At 44.6% G+C, this 17418-nt stretch overlaps 1 protein-coding gene across 1 annotated transcript in view; it reads right to left on the bottom strand.

The window, feature by feature from the left end:
- The window catches only part of ACBD6 (acyl-CoA binding domain containing 6), an 89164-nt gene that overhangs the window by 56308 nt on the left and 15438 nt on the right, over window positions 1-17418 (bottom strand). The window contains exon 4 of the mRNA XM_071565598.1: window positions 3021-3103. Within this exon, the coding sequence (XP_071421699.1) occupies window positions 3021-3103 (83 nt within the window). The remainder of the gene's footprint in view (window positions 1-3020; window positions 3104-17418) is intronic.

The raw sequence follows: 17418 nt of genomic DNA on the forward strand, positions 1-17418 counted from the left end.
GCTTAGGTGAACCTGAAACTTTTCACTTGTGTTCTTGTCTATCTCGTGGTGCAAGGTGAGGTTGTGATGATGCTCCAGATAAATTAGCAGCCTTTTCCTGCCTTTGCATCAGCAGAATCCTAAAGGTCATGTGGTAGGTTGTGTTTGGCAGAGTAATGCCTGCTGAGAAATTGCTTTCAGTAGTCTGTCAGAACTCAGGGCTGACGAGGACTTGAGTTTTACTTTTTAGTACACAAAATAAGGGGTTTTTTTTGCTTATTCTGGGCTTCCTTGATATGATCCTGCAACAAGAAAATATTTATCCCATCAACAGCTCTGGGAAACAGAGACTACAGTGGTCTGATTTATATTCCAGTTTTTGCAAGCTTGTTGTAAAGCTTCTGCTGACCCACCATAGAAAAGAGTCAATGAACAGTCTGCATCAAAGTTTCTTTTCTCAGATAGAAGGTTTTGAGGCAGCACACATGGACACACTGAACTTACAGCACAGGCCTTACCTGTAACTATCAAAGTGTTAAAGTTTATACTGGCTCAAGCTATTCAGTTTTCTTTCTCTTTAAATGTTTGCATTTTCTTCCTCTACAGAAAATGCCTATTTTTTCAGACTACATTCTATTTATGAAGCATTTCTGAACGTTAACCTTATGTTCTTGTAAGTAACCACTCACAAAAGTCTCTCTTCTCAGGTGAGTGGTACAACTATGAAACCTATTTTGGGGTTTGTGGCTATTCTTTTATTATTATCACACCAGAGGTGTGCCTACACTAACACATTTATTCCCTGTTTCAGCAAGAGAATGAACTGTAGACAAAGGTACTGAAGATTTGAAGCTGTACAACTGTGTGTGTGTGAGATGGTGGTGACATCTGCTCATTCCTACCTTGCAAGGAAGACAGGGATGCCTTTAAGCCAAGCTGAGCTAATGGACTACATGAGTATCCACTCTGCCAGCAGAGTCAGGACACTTCATTTAACTTGTTTCAGCAGAATCACCCTATTCCAGCTGTGTCAGAGACAACATCTGCCTCCAGCCTCATCTGTAAGGACCACAGCTGTGCTCTGCTAAACATACAGCACATACATTTCTCATGGTATGGTTGGAAAAAAGGAGTATTTTGAACTGTACTTATCTTCAAGTCCTGCACAAACCATGTCTTCATGGAAATAAAAACGAATACAGGACAAGATTTAGGCTGGTCAAGCCAACTAAAGCACACTGTTTTTCTGTACGTTGTGCTGTTATTTCATACATAAGAAAGGACACAGGCAGTAAAGTTTCTTCTGTGGACAGAAAGGACTTCACCCGACAAGCCTGCGAGGTTTACAGTGAAGACAATTTATTACACACAGCACACGGTTTATATGGGGTTAAAGCTACATTCCATTGGCTAAATTGAGCCTCACACCATCAGGCCACAACTTTTAATTGGTTAAAATCCATACCTCACAAGTCCAATGATTATATGAACTCATCCTGGATGTTTTCAGGTGCACCTCCAGAGTCTTGTGTGAAAGTCGAAGTGTTCTCATGAGAAACTTCCGGGGAGTCGTTGAGAACTCCTAAGGAGTAATTTCTCCCTAACAATCAACAGCAGGTGTGTCCTTGCTGCCTCTTAGTTGATATCTGCTCCAGTATCACGGAGTTGATGCAGGCTGGATTGCTCATAAGCCCATTTTCTGAAAGGAACCCCTCAACACAGGCAGTACTTGGAGTAACTAAAACTCTGACAGCACTGCAGGGATATGTTCCACTCCTGAAAGGAGAGCTTGGACAGGATTTAAACTACAAGGTCAAACTATGAGATCAAGGATGTGGCTGAGACCTGCATTGACAGAGCAGGGAAGAAAAAAGAGGTTGTGGCTGACAGAAGTGCCATTCCTCAAACAGTGTGTTAAACCAAGGTCACACCTGACCAACTCTGGTCAAGGTTCAGGGGCAAGTTAAAGATGTGTTGGCTCCCCATGCCAGGGAAGAAGGCTATTCCTGGCCAACTGCTCCACTTCACTATAAAGTGGATTGCAATCCCTGCCTGCATTACTGCCAAGCACAAAACTGCCACCCTATTTGCTTACAACAGCTGCATCAATTCCTACCTGAGCTCCTGGCAAAGGATTTGGAACCACCTGCTCAAGACTAGTTTGTGACCAGACAAAGAAACGCTGTGTTGAGTTTTAACCCCTTGGGAAAGTTCTCAGCAAGCCTGGGAGGCTGTGTGTGAAGAAATCAGTGTTTAACCTTTAATTTCCTGGGACTAAAATGATGCATGATGTTCAATAAAAAATGGGATCACTAACATATAACTGAGTGATTGCAACATGGCAGCAAACGCTGCTCAAAAATTTGTTCTTCTCTGACTGCTCATTTTAACTAAAAATACGACGCAGTATTCTGAAAGATCCTCCAAGAAATCATTTAGGTATTGAAGTTAATATTATATCCATGATTAGTAGTCTGGAACAGCAAAAAAACAAACCAAACCAAAACCATCCAGCTGTCCTTATTCAGTAGCTAATGTCACTTACCACTTGCACCTTGACAGTTTTAAATAGCAACCACTCCAGTTCAGTAAATGCATTTCTGCTTTGGTAGCTGCAGAGGCCAGAAAAAAATTAATTTGATATAAAGTACAAACTCTCCCTGAAGGCAAACATTGTCCAACACTAAAAGCTTCACTGAACAATCCTTAATGAATGTATTGGTAAAGAAATAACTATTTGAAAAAGGTAGTGTCCGATTAGCTTTCTATTAAAAATATCCAATATTACCTTTTTTAGCCATATAACTGAAAAATGGGAAGCCTTGCCCTTCCCCCACATCTTGTGCTAGAGAAAGGTTACTACCTGGCAATGATACAGGCAGATATTGATTTAAATGATTATGGACCTGAAAAGTTCTTTCCTGTCATTTATTATCCTGTTGTAGTTGCCACCACACTCGTGCAATATTAAAAAAAAAAAGCTTAGCAAAATGACATTAGAAAAATACTGTTTTTAACTGAATTCCAGCACAGATAATCACCTGATTGTTTCTTCTTGATATAATGAGCTGACGACTGGGCCTCCAAATACAGTTTTGCTTTCCTTTCCCCTCTTCTCTGTTGTCTGAAAGAAAAAGAAAGATTGGTCCAGTATCATAGAATCACAGAATCAATTGGGTTGGAAAAGACCTCCAAGATCATCAAGTCCAACCCTTGGTCCAACTCCAGGCCCTTTACCAGATCATGGCACTCAGGGCCACGGCCAATCTCAGTTGAAAAACCTCCAGGGATGGGGAATCCACCCCCTCTCTGGGCAGCCCATTCCAATGCCTGAGCACTCTCTCTGGAAAGAAGTTTTTTCTGCTCTCCAACTTCAATTTCCCTGGCAGAGCTTGAGCCCATCGTGCCCCCTTGTCCTATTGCTGAGTGCCTGGGAGAAGAGACCAACTCCCACCTGGCTAGAGCTTCCCTTCAGGTATCCTGGCTCCCATGCCATTCCCAACTTTCTGCCATCTCCCACCCCTTCCCCTGCCCCAGGAATGGGATTAGCCCTCTGGAAGCCTCATTTCACAGCAGACAGCACCCCACAACCCACTCCCTTTGGAACAGCTGGATGGGTCTCTCAGCAAATGGGATTAATGCTCCTCTGAAGGCGGCCCAGGGCTTGGCAGCCTCTCCATCCCACTCACCACAACCCACAGCATTCCCTCAGCAGCATTCCCGGCCCCTCAGGACCCCAAAGCTGAGCCTCTGTGAGGCAGCATAATGTTCCGTTACCACATTGCAAAGCTTGCCTTTATAAATCTATTTAATATAGATTTAAAATTAAATTTTATAATGGGCAGCATTTCCAAATGATTTACTCCCAGGAACTCTAGGATTCTGAATGATTCCCACCATAATAGAAATGAACAATTAGAATAATGATTGATCGATATGGAGCCCCAAGCCTACCTTTTCAAAAAACCATCCTGCAGCTTGGGATCTTCAATTGCCTGACTTTCCACTGATGCCAGACTTGCAGTTTGCAAGCCTGACCAAGTGAGGGGGGGCAGAGCACCAGAAACCCCAACACTTCTACATTTACTGGTTTGCTTTTCAGGTAAGCAGTCAAAACTGCAATTTGCAGCAGTAACTCCTGATAAAACCAGCCCAGTAATTGCAACTTGCTGTTGTCAATGGACAGTTCTGTGGCTTTCTGTGATCATAGATTGTCACACCCAGGGTGAATAAAATCAGGAGCAAAGTTCCAGCCTCCAGCAGCCTCTCAGTAGCTGCAATACAGAGAGAATCACAGAATCCTGGAATGGTTTGGGTTGGAAGGGACCTCAGAGCTCATCTCATTCCAAACCCCCTGCCATGGGCAGGGACACCTCCCACTATCCCAGGTTGCTCCAAGCCTGGCCTCGGACACTTCAGGGGTAGAGCAGCCACAGCTTCTCTGGGCAACCAGTTCCAGTGTCTCACCACCCTCACACTAAAGAATTTCTTCCTAATATCGAATCTAAACACACCCTCTGTAATTTTAAGCCATTCCCCCTTGTCCTGTCACTCTGTGATCATGTAAATAGTCTCTCTCCATCCCTCTTGTCAGCTCCCTTTAGGGACTGCAAGGCTACAATGAGGTCATCCCGAAGGCTTCTCTTGTCCAGGCTGAACAATCCCAGTTCTCTCCCCACAGGAGAGGTGCTCCATTAAATCATCTCATCAACTTGATAACACCAGCAAGTGTCGTTGCCTGATCAGAATTCTACTTAGAAACATGCTTTTTTTTTAATAAAACACACTTACATATCTTTCTTCCTGCTCCCTAGGTTTGTTTTGTTTTAAATCAATTTACTGCTCCCCTGTAATACATTTACTTTTACATTCTGCTCAGTTTGAGCCAACCAATTCCACCTTGCAGCTCTCCTATACCAGCCCAAAGCTGTAGTATTTGGGTTTGCAGGTATCACAGACATAATTCTTTATAACAATAAATGGCAAGGAAATTGGCCTTCAAAACTATTCTACTGCATTTAGACTTTTTCTAATTTAGAGTAGAAGGTGACACCAAGTTCTCCTTTCCTGAAGGGAAAGGGCTTCAGAGTCTTTACAGTGCAGTGCCCCTCTTAAAAAATTATTTAGCAGAGAACCTTACTGTCCATCAATTATTTCCACACCACTTATAAAGAAAATTAATTTCAGATCATCTGCAAATGCATGCAAGAGTGATTCCCATACAGTAAAGCTGTGCTTCCAACTGATCTATCCTGTTTGATACTAAGGGATGGTGGGCATTCAACCACCATCAGAAACAGCAAAAAATTTTAATCTATATTTTTACCTCTTCCTACTCCAGTTTTTGGTTGTTGCTTTTTTTTCCAAGTCTGAAAAAAGCATTTGAAAAAATACATTTCATCTTTCTAGAGACAGAAATTGTTAGAGGAAAAAAAGGTTTCTGGGATTAAGTTCACCTTCTTTGCACAACGAATGCATTTCCACCCCAGATTAATCACGCTGATTGAGCACACATAAGGTCATCAGGAAACTTGGCAATAAAGGCTTTCCCAAAAACACTCAGGCTAAAACTTCTCTGGCTTTTAACCCATATACAAGTTACTTTGTCGAAGTAACTTTTATCTCATCTCTTTCACACAGAAACAGGTAACTCAATATTCAATGTATGAACGTTGAACCAAGCTTATTTCATCAGGGCCCTTGATATGTAGAACAAGTTTATGAAGGATGTCCAGGAAAAGATTCAGCTGTTCTCTCAAGATTTAATGCATGTCCCTACTCTACAAAGCCATGAATAAAGAATTGTGGCTCCACCGCTCATCCCCACAGCATTCCCAAGGGGAATCTGCCCAGGCTACAAGGAAAGATTCTTCCCAAAAAAATTAATTCTTGCTATGCAGATACAAATTTGTTCCTTTCCAGCTGCCCTTGACAACCTGCCTATCCATGAGTTCAGTACAAAAATGGTGCTACCCAGAATATCCAGGGACAATGTCCCAAAATCAGTGACGTAAAAAGTGGGACAGCAGCAGTTGCTCCTTCCAACCACGTCACAGCCACAGTAATGACAGCAATCAGTGTTTTTAATTGTTGCCCATTTAAACATAAAATCATAGAATTGATTGGGTTGGAAAAGACCTCCGAGATCATCAAGTCCAACCCTTGGTCCAACTCCAGTCCCTTTACCAGATCATGGCACTCAGTGCCACGGCCAAGCTCAGTTGAAAAACCTCCAGGGATGGGGAATCCACGCCCTCTCTGGGCAGCCCATTCCAATGCCTGAGCACTCTCTCTGCAAACAATTTCTTTCTGATCTCCAACTTCAATTTCCCCTGGCAGAGCTTGAGCCCATCGTGCCCCCTTGTCCTATTGCTGAGTGCCTGGGAGAAGAGACCAACCCCCATCTGGCCAGAACTTCCCTTCAGGGAGTTCTAGACAGTGCTGAGGTCACAAGGTCTCCTCTTCTCCAGGCTAAACATCCCCAGCTCCCTCAGCCTCTCCCCACAGCACTTGTGCTCCAGTCCCTTCACCAGCCTCGTTGCTCTTCTCTGGCCCCGCTCCAGCACCTCAATATCTTTCCTTTCTGGATGAAGGGATCAGTAACACAGAGATGCCATTTTCCTTCTTAAATCTCTTGAGGATTCCACAGTAAAAATGGGGTTTTAGGGCTGGAAAGATACACCAAACAGCACCTACACACAGACAATGACTGGTGAGTTTAAAGTCACATTACCCTGCACACCACAATGAAATTAAAAACTGACACTGCAAATTTCCTCTCCTCTGTTAAATAGGCAGTAATAATTAACTATGTGGCTCTCAATTAAGCCAGTTCCATTTCTTTCAGTGCTGGCAGTGCTGTCCACAAGCACTGCAGATGCACATGTAACTAATGATAGCTAAGGATTAACATGATCCCAGACTCCCATAATTTCCAAGTTGAATCCGACAGAGATGACAGCAGTATTACCCACAGTTAGACCACGCAAGATGCTGCAGCAAAGGCAAAATTGCTGTGGACTCCATGAGTGTGAGGGGGTTGCTCTTAAACTGCCAGGAATAAAGAGGAATTTGTGACAGCACATGAAGAAACCTTGGATTTGCATGCACTTGCATGTCAAAGCACAGGCAGGGGCACATAAGAGATTCAGAAAGAGATGATAAAAGAATTATAGAATCATAGAATGGATTGGGCTGGAAAAGACCTCCGAGATCATCAAGTCCAACCCTTGGTCCAACTCCAGTCCCTTTACCAGATCATGGCACTCAGTGCCACAGCCAAACTCACTTGAAAAACCTTCAGGGATGGGGAATCCACCCCCTCTCTGGGCAGCCCATTCCAATGCCTGATTACTCCCTCTGGAAAGAATTTTCTTATGCTCTCCAACTTCAATTTCCCCTGGCAGAGCTTGAGCCCGTGCCCCCTTGTCCTATTGCTGAGTGCCTGGGAGAAGAGACCAACCTCCTCCTGGCCAGAACTTCCCTTCAGGGAGTTCCAGACAGTGCTGAGGTCACCTCTGAGCCTCCTCTTCTCCAGGCTAAACACCCCCAGCTCCCTCAGCCTCTCCCCACAGCACTTGTGCTCCAGTCCCTTCTCCAGCCTCGTTGCTCTTCTCTGGCCCCGCTTCAGCCCCTCAATCTCTTGCCTCAACTGAGGGGCCCAGAACTGAACACAACACTCAAGGTGTGGCCTCCCCAAGGTAGAGTCCAGGGGAAGGGTCACTGCCCTGGGCCTGCTGGCCACGCTAGTTTTGATACAGGGAAAAATAGTGTATCAAATAGAAGTGTAAGAGATGCTTGAAATGGGTATATGGAATAGTACATGGAATTCCCCTAATTCTTGCCCACTGATTCTTTGTGGCTTGTGTACAATTAAGGCTGGTGTCAAAGTCACTGCTCCTGTTGACAGTTAACTTTGGTGGGCGGATCTGGCTGAGCAGAGCCAGCATAAATCACAGACAAATCCCTGCCTCTCCATGCAGCATATGGACTCATTAAGAAACATTTCCAACTCTCCTGACTTCTGATGTGCTCATGGACCAGCACAGGGAACTCCACTAAGCACAGGACTATCCTTCTTAAATGTCACCAGGAATGCCAGGAGAAAATCCACACTCGTCCCGGAACAGACAGCAGAGCATCCCCGTCCCTGCCTCGGTGCCCTGTGCCTGTCAGTGACAGCCCAGCTCCATTCCAGGGACAATTCCATCCCGGCTGGCTGTCACTGGCAATGCTGCTCCAGGTGGCCTCAAAGCCTGACAACCACTTTCGGAGCAAAATGGAAATACAGGGACTAATATTTGCTAACATCATTAATTCTTTTTTGCTTCTCCACTCCCCCTTCTTCCTTTATCCACCATGTCAGGATGTATACTTTTAAATTGTTGTCAGCCATAAAACAGACGTCGTGTCCCAGTTCAGAGGTTAACATATCATGACAGACACATTAAAAACCCTGTCCAATGCCTTACTGAAAATTTCAGCTCCATCTTCCCTTCAACAAGACAGTGGATCAAACTCACTTATAAGCTTTAACAACATTAAAGTCTAATCATGATTGAAAAATAAAGGAGAAAGAGAAGACGATTTTATCATACTAAGCATTATGGAAATGCAAAACAATTAGAGACAAACTTCTTTTTTGTGAGGGTTTTGAGTTCACCTTTACTTCGGTCTTAAAACTCTTCCATGCTCACAATATGATGCATTTTTGGCAAGTGGGAAGAAAATTATCATCTAACAGAAAGAGCAGTTGGGAGTTGGCTTAATGGGTCGGTCTCTTGCTATATCCCTGAAGACAGGGCAGGGTTGTTTTATTTTTCATCTCCAAGCCCAAGCTTTGTTCCAATCTACACAAACCAAGAGATTTAACAAGATGGCACATTCATGGGCCAATGATCCACTTCAAACTGAAGAGCCAGAACTTGCTATAGAGATGGAAATAATTTTACCATCAGGGATTAGCTGGGACCAAATGGTTCACAGATACTCATTTATATGTAGGGCAAGGGACTCCTGAATCTGACAGAAGGAAAGGTACAGAGAAGTCCTACAGAGATACTACAAAACAGCAGGAATAGCATAAGTTTCAGTAAAGCTTTTAAAAAACAGAATACCATAACTTGGAGTCAACAGAAGAGCTGGATCCCTCACATGGGTTAAACAAAAGGCATCCCAGTTTTATCCAGAGCAAAATGGGAACTCTGCCTGGCTGGTTTTGCAAGCCTAGACACCCACCACACACAGCAATAGGTGAATGGCAAGGCACATGGCTGTGTTGCACGGCATATCCATCATCCCCCCTGTTTCCTCACATCTCACTCTGGCTTTTCTCCATACCAAAAACCTTTAAATAGCTTCTCATAAATACATATTTAAGAAAAGGACAAGGCCATCAGCAAAAAAGGTTCATCTCATCACACTACTTATCTTCATAGTTACCCTGCCAGTGCCTTAAAACAGTCAAGGCTTAGGTTTTTTATCATCATGTGCCTTGGAAACAGGAAAGTGAGACAATTTAAATGAGAGCCATACATCAGGATCTCACACCTGAGCCACCACACTGCACAGAAGTCTGTACTGCTTATTGTAATATTTTTCTCTTCTTCTGAGCCTGATGCAGCTTCAGTTAGAGTAGCAGCTCTATCTGGCTCCATGGGACAGAGACAACAACGACTCCCAACAAAATGACTACTATCAAAACTCCTCAAGCATTTCCGCAGCAGCAAATACACACTGCAGATTCCAATCTGCATTTGTTCTGCATAATTCACCTCCCTCCAGCTCACCTGTTGCTCCAGCACAGGTGTCAGCCTGGCACGTTCCCTGGCTTTCCTGCACAGCCCAGAGCAGAACCCAGCAGTGGGGACGGGGACACACTTCCTTGTTCTGTACCTGGCTGCAGCAAGGGGCACACACAGCAGCAGAGCAGGCAGATAAAACACCCTCCTTGAAAGGAATGTGGCACCTTTCAGAAGCCACCAAAATCAGTCTTGGCTTCACAGGGTCCAGAGAAGAGCAACAAGGCTGGAGAAAGGACTGGAGCACAAGTGCTGTGGGGAGAGGCTGAGGGAGCTGGGGGTGTTTAGCCTGGAGAAGAGGAGGCTCAGAGGTGACCTCAGCACTGTCTAGAACTCCCTGAAGAGAAGTTCTGGCCAGGTGGGGGTTGGTCTCTTCTCCCAGGCACTCAGCAATAGGACAAGGGGGCATGATGGGCTCAAGCTCTGCCAGGGGAAATTGAAGTTGGAGATGAGAAAAAAATTCTTTGCAGAGAGAGTAATCAGGCATTGGAATGGGCTGCCCAGAGAGGGGGTGGATTCCCCATCCCTGGAGGTTTTTAACCTGAGCTTGGCCGTGGCACTGAGTGCCATGATCTGGTAAAGGGACTGGAGTTGGACCAAGGGTTGGACTTCATGATCTCGGAGGTCTTTTCCAGCCTAATCCATTCTATGATTCTGTGAAGAGCTTTGGGGTCCTAAGCCATTGAGCCTGGAGGGGCTGGAAGTGCTGGATGCTCACAGAGATCTGCTTGGCAGGGGTAGGAGAAACTCTGACCCGCATCCCAGCTCTCCACACCACACCTGGGAGGTGTACCAACTGCAGTGTATTGTTATGACAGCACAGGTGATGTCCTGGAACCCCATCAGGCTCACAGGAAGGTACCAGTTAATCCCTGAGGTGTGCTGATTGAATTGTAATTAAGCTGGTATAGTCCCAGGTGAGAAATTTTACAGAAGACACTTCAGAGTTAACCCAAGAGCAAGCCCCCAAGGCCTGCTCTGTTGGCCACCATGTGCCCTTAATGCTCTGGATTAACAGTTCTTTGTTTGAGGAGTGAGGATTATTTGGGAGGCAACAAGAAAATGTAAACTCTCCTAAAGTTTCAGACTCTAGCCCACTCCTCTCCCTCTGTGCCACGGCCTGGCCGGTCCCCCTGGGAAGGCAACTTGGGCAGACACTAATTGTATTTGACAGCAGCAATTACACACAAGGCTGGAGATTAGAAGCTCGTTAATTGTGTGTGCCATAATTGCTGCCGTCTTTTCCTTTACTGGTTAAGGCCAGTGCCAGGAGAGCCAAGTGGAGGAGGGTGCTCTCCACCCCAAACGCAGGTGGTCCGAAGGCGGGAGCCCTTGGACAGGGAGGGATGTCCCTTCTCCCCCGGCACCGCCGGGGGCTCCTGACCCCACAACAATGCGGGAGGGTCCTCCAGCAGCGCGGCTAATGAGGCATGAAATGAGGACAAACAATGTTCTCTTCCAAAGGCATTTTCCACCTGTATCCTCCTGTCTTTACAGCTCAGCTGAACTTCACACAACCTGCAGCGGGAGGGAAGGTAAATCTTAACCCTTCCACGGTGATGTTGCTATTTTTGGCCAGCTATAAAATCAGGCGTTGTTATACATTGTTTAAATTCATAAAATCCTTCGTTCCTGACAAAAACACGAGCTCGGAATTTCTCACCACCCCGTGGAAGGCAATGACACCCAAACAAGGCCTGAATCCCCCCTGGCTGAGGGCAGCCTCCCCCTTGCAGTGCTGCAAAGCCACCTTCCATGAGTGGCTGCCGTACCCTCTGCATCAGCCCTATTAATGGCTGTCGTAAACAGACTATTTTAATATTCCTCTCTCAACAATCCTTCTTGGCTCCCAGAGCGTGCACATGACTCAGCACCTGGAGCCTTTACAAGAGACCACTGAGGATCTGAACCATCTGAGCAAACTGCCCTATAAAAAATGGCAGAATGCTCTGCAGAGTAAGGTGGGGTTGGGTTTCTTTTTTTTTGCTTTTAAATATTGCAGGGTCAGTTTAGTTAATATTCCATTCATAGCTACGTAAAAAAAAAAGTTTCCTGGTTCTTCCAAGTCTCACCATAGAATTTCCTCTTCAAAATTTCTTGAATTTCCTCTTAAAAACACAATTTAAGACAGGGAAAATATTTTCCAGATTACATTCAAAAACTAAAAGCAAACATACTATAATTAAAGTCAGAGTTAAACAGAGCTGTGATCTAAAGCAAAGCCTTGCAGATTACTCATTTAACTATAACGACTTAATTAATAACTGCACCATAATCACAGTTGGAAATTAGTAGTAAAGACAGTCAGGGGAAGGGAAATAAATGTAAAATGCTTAACATAATTTTGCACAAATTTTATGCTTGCTGGCAGCTGTGATTTCATGACTCACTATATACATTTTAGCATATGCATGGAAGGGAATAATATTCTCAATGAAAAAACCTAATGCAGTGGCTTCCTGCAGGTTTTGGTTTCTGTCACATCATCCATATGAAAATCCACATATTCCCAAGCTGAGGGGACCAAGCTATGGACACAAACACAGCCTGGACTGCAACTGCTGCTTTTTTAGTCAGTCTAATACAAAATATTTATATAAATTTACACAGACATTTGTATGAAAAAGAAACATATGAGCAAAAAACATATTCTGAGCCAAACTGGAAATCCTGAATGGCTACACAGCTTGGGACAAACAGGTGCACCGAAGCTTGAAAGCTGAAGGCAATGCTAACTTTTGATAAACTAAAGGACATCAGTCCCCACTCCAACCTCTGCTTGCTGGGCCAGATGGCATTGCAGTGGCCAGTGGCAAAAGGAACAGCTCCAAGGCTGCTTGACCAATGCCACAGACTTTTGTTTCCTCCAACAGATCTGGTTGTGAAGGCAGAGAGTGGATTTATGAGCTCTGCAGGCAGAGAAACAGCAGAATGAAGAGATCTTTGTTGGTCCCTGTCCCCACAGACTCAGGCAAGGGAAGGATCAGAGCCCCCCAGTAGCAACAGAAGGTTTCTGAAGTGATGGTGTAACCCTTGGCAGGCTCAGCCAGAAGGCTCAGCAGGATCTGGAGGCAGCTTTAGGGCTGTGCGCTGATGCTGTGCCTGAGCCTTTACGTGCCTTTGTGTTGGTTAGTTCAGCTCTAAATACTCAGAGGATGCTCTAGAGACATTTAAGGAGTGCCACCTTCCTTTCCAATAGTTGGGTACAACAGTGCCACAAGAATCTAAGTAGCAGACAATACCTGCTGTTTTACAAGATAACTCCTTTTCCACTCTAAGAGACAACTAAGGTTTACCTGACATTAACCAATGTATTAGTTAACATCCAAACAAAATCTTAATCTTAGTAATTAGACTCAATACCTTCTTGATACTTTGTGTAAAGCGCAAGCTAAATGTAACAACTTAAACTTTATGTATTTTCACTAAAGAAACAGTTTATTGTGCTGCAGCTTATGTTACACACAAAACAATTACAGCTATTCATTCCTTACCAAAAGCATACACTAATTCTATGTAACACATTCTTTCTTTTCAACCAGCCCCTACATCACCATGTGAAGCAGCAGAGTAAGCAGACTCTTCCTGTGACTGAATATCAAGTAAATGTCTACAGCTCCACACTGAAAAATCAAGGTATTACATACTCCACAGCAAGATAAACCTATAATTTCTACCCAAGACTGCTGATTTTTTTAGCAGTCTCTGACACAGCAAGATGAGAGTTCTGTAACAGCTTCAATTACTTTGAAAACTCAGATTTTTCTATTTTTCTGAGGTTCAGCCTGCTCTGCTCTCTGCCCCGGCTCCTGAACTGCCCCTCACTGCCTGCTCACCTGCCCTGTCCCCACTGCCCATGGCAGGGTCCTGCTTGTCTCAACACCCCTCCTCTGCCAGCCCATCCTGCAGCTTTCCCAGACCTAAATTTTGTCATGTTGCCCAGTGCTACCAAACCCCTCATTTGCCAATTTGTTTCAGCAGAGGAGTTTCAGTACAGAAATGAACCCACACAGCAAAGTTTTCACTGCTAGTGGAATCACTACTCATGTCACAACAGTGCCCTTTCCTGTTTCCAGCCTCACACAGCTACGTCACAAAAACAAATTTTCAACACTTTCCTTATCCACATTTTTGTTGCTGAGGAGCAGCAGCACTGCTGCTAAAATCTGCAGCAAAAGAAAACTGCACATGGCACACCTTGAGTGTTGTGTTCAGTTCTGGGCCCCTCAGTTGAGGAAAGAGATTGAGGGGCTGGAGCGGGGCCAGAGAAGAGCAACGAGGCTGGAGAAGGGACTGGAGCACAAGTGCTGTGGGGAGAGGCTGAGGGAGCTGGGGGTGTTTAGCCTGGAGAAGAGGAGGCTCAGAGGTGACCTCAGCACTGTCTGGAACTCCCTGAAGGGAAGTTCTGGCCAGGTGGGGGTTGGTCTCTTCTCCCAGGCACTCAGCAATAGGACAAGGGGGCACGATGGGCTCAAGCTCTGCCAGGGGAAATTGAAGTTGGAGAGCAGAAAAAACTTCTTTGCAGAGAGAGTGCTCAGGCATTGGAATGGGCTGCCCAGAAAGGGGGTGGATTCCCCATCCCTGGAGGTTTTTAACCTGAGATTGGCCGTGGCACTGAGTGCCATGATCTGGTAAAGTGACTGGAGTTGGACCAAGGGTTGGACTTGATGATCTCAGAGGTCTTTTCCAACCCAATCCATTCTATGATTTAAACAGCCAGAAACTGCCACCTCAAGGCAGAAACGACAGAGGGCACCTGTGGTTGCAGCTCAGTCATTTCAGCTTGTGGTCTGACACTAACAAAGTCAACTTTGCCTTCTCAATTTAAGCCAAGACCTTGGGCTCCCTCTGGAATTATCAGCATCTAAACATATTCTGTCAACTCAGTCACAGAAGCAACAACCTCCAGCAGAGGATCAGCAGCAACTTACCCGTTCCCTGATACTGAGATGCATTTTGAGCTAGGAGAGCACTTGCTTAAGTGAAGTTTTGAGGTCCCAGAGCTCAGCTGTGTTTTGTGCTTCCAACCCCAGAGCTGTGGGATCCCAGAATAACCAGTGCTGTGGGACTGCTACCTGTGCACCAGAGCCACACAGCACAGCCTGCCACTTCTGGTGTATGTTAAGAAGAAAAGAAAAAAAGCAACTAAATCCCTACTGCACAGAAAGTTACACAGTACTTTGCCTCATCCTGTTATATGTCGCCATTACTGAATGCCAGTAGTTTGATATACAGATTTAAATTCAATTTACCTTTTTTCAGTTGCTCCCAGTGTTATCTGTCTTTTATCCAGTCTTCATCCCCCTGCAAGCCAGGAATCGTAACACTGGGAATTCACACACAGTGCTCATTAGAGCTATGCCTCTAATTATTCTTTTTATCCTGAATGCATTCCAAATAGTACCACATATTTTTTTAATTAACACAAAATCATGAAAATTAATTCAATGATACGTTCAAAAGGAAAAATATCTTTGCTTAAAAACTTTACCAAAATCACTGCATTGGTAGCCAAAAAACGGTGAGCACCCGAGTTTCTTGCTTGCAGTTCTCAAAAATAACTATTGTTACATTCAAGTAGCTGCGAGAATATTTTATGCTTCCCACAGCACACTAACAACATGGTGCATCACCACTGCTGGATCTGAGACAGAAAAATAGGGGCTCCAACATCTCTAGAAGCAAAAGTTAGCCCCTGCAGGGCTAGTGGGATTTCATGTTTAACCTACAGTACATTTTCAGCAAGAACAGGCAGCTTAAAAGGAGGGAAAGAAAAGAGGTGTGAACCCTTGTCATGATAATTCTTTACTTTGTACAAGTTCAGGAACACAGAAACGTGGGACAACTCCATACAGGATTCCAGTGCAGCTTTCAATACATGACTGCATTGCTGGTTTGCTTTCTAAACTCCAGCCTCTCTAAAATACAGGCTTGGCACTCCTGTATTTCAATCAATCACCTGATCGAGGATCGCAGTGTCATAAATAAAAGGAGCTGAGACCATAAATTTCTGCAGAGATGCAAAATCAAAGAGAACAATCCAACAGGCTCCCAGGGGGTGGGAGGCTGGCACATATTCCAGCTGTTTATGTTTCTACTATGAGATGCTTGTTCATTTTAACTTCTTCACTTCTGCACAGCTTGCCAGAATCACGATTCCAAACAACTGGAAGTCTCACTCTGGGTCTGGCATTTTGTTTTGTGCTCTACAAGAAAATGCAACTGCAGGAGAGAAAAAGTCCTATGATTTATCAAGCTTGTCCATAGACAAAACCCCAGCCCATCGTGGCTGACAGCTCCACCAGCACAGCATCCCAACACCCAGCAAGTGAGTTACTTGCTGGAACAGAGAATCACAGAATGGATTGGGTTGGAAAAGACCTCTGAGATCATCAAGTCCAACCCTTGGTCCAACTCCAGTCCCTTTACCACATCATGGCACTCAGTGCTACGGCCAAGCTCACTTGAAAAACCTCCAGGGATGGGGAATCCACCCCCTCTCTGGGCACCCCATTCCAATGCCTGAGCACTCTCTCTGCAAAGAAGTTTTTTCTGATCTCCAACTTCAATTTCCCCAGGCAGAGCTTGAGCCTGTGCCCCCTTGTACTATTGCTGAGTGCCTGGGAGAAGAGACCAACCCCCACCTGGCCAGAACTTCCCTTCAGGTAGTGGCCACTCATTTAAATAAGAACTGTCAAAGTATCTTTAGCAAAAAGTGCAGTTTGTTTTCTACATTCTTAACTTTTATTCTTAAGGACAATTACAAGTATTTGGGTAAAAAACACACATAAAGTCAAACAGAAAATTCCCTCAGGGTGAAATGCCACACAAGGATCTCTCTGTACAAGCCCAGAAAGAAACATGCAGAGCAAAACCCCTTCCAGCACTGCTCCTCTTCCCAGTGTGCTGCATTAGCACGGCACAGCACACCAAGCTTTAAGGAGCACAGCCATAATTTGATTAGTGCCCACTTTACACGATGCAATTAAATTGCTTTTATACTACAAAAGAAATAAAGTAGCTCTTTTTCGAAGTTTTTGACGTGGCAGAACAGCAAGCCATAAATTGAGATATTTACCCAAACGAAGCAGGTGTGTGAGCACACTGATGGTGACAGCAGAAAGACCCAAGCAGGTCTTTTCCCTTCCTGCTCTTCCCATCCCCCTTGTAATCCTGCCCACACCACTCTGCTGCTCTTTCCCAACCACCAACAGTGGCTGCTGGGACAGATTATCACAGGAGACATCTGTTTGACTGACAGACAAAACAGGAAAACATGATGGGTGCACTCATTTTGTTTACAGACAACAGCTTTTCTAAGGTGTTTCTTAATTTTGAGAAGAAATTCCATTGGCCTCCAGCACTAACCAAGAAACCCACACTGAAATACAGTATGATTTCCCAGTTACTAATCTAATTCTTACAAGTTCACCAGACATAAAACCTGTAAGCTGCAAAAGATCAGATCTTCTTGTTCCGGATATGAAGAGGACAGACTTGAGCAATGAGTCCAAATTGAAGGAAAATTAGGATTGGATTTCCAAATACTTGTTTTAATGTCATTGGAAATGCAGTTTGCATTTGAGTCAGTGCAGAAATTTTTAAGTTCCCTTCAAGATCCCACGTGACAGAAATTCTA

The sequence above is a fragment of the Pithys albifrons genome, chromosome 10, assembly GCF_047495875.1.
Source record: "Pithys albifrons albifrons isolate INPA30051 chromosome 10, PitAlb_v1, whole genome shotgun sequence".
NCBI classification, from domain to species: domain Eukaryota; kingdom Metazoa; phylum Chordata; class Aves; order Passeriformes; family Thamnophilidae; genus Pithys; species Pithys albifrons.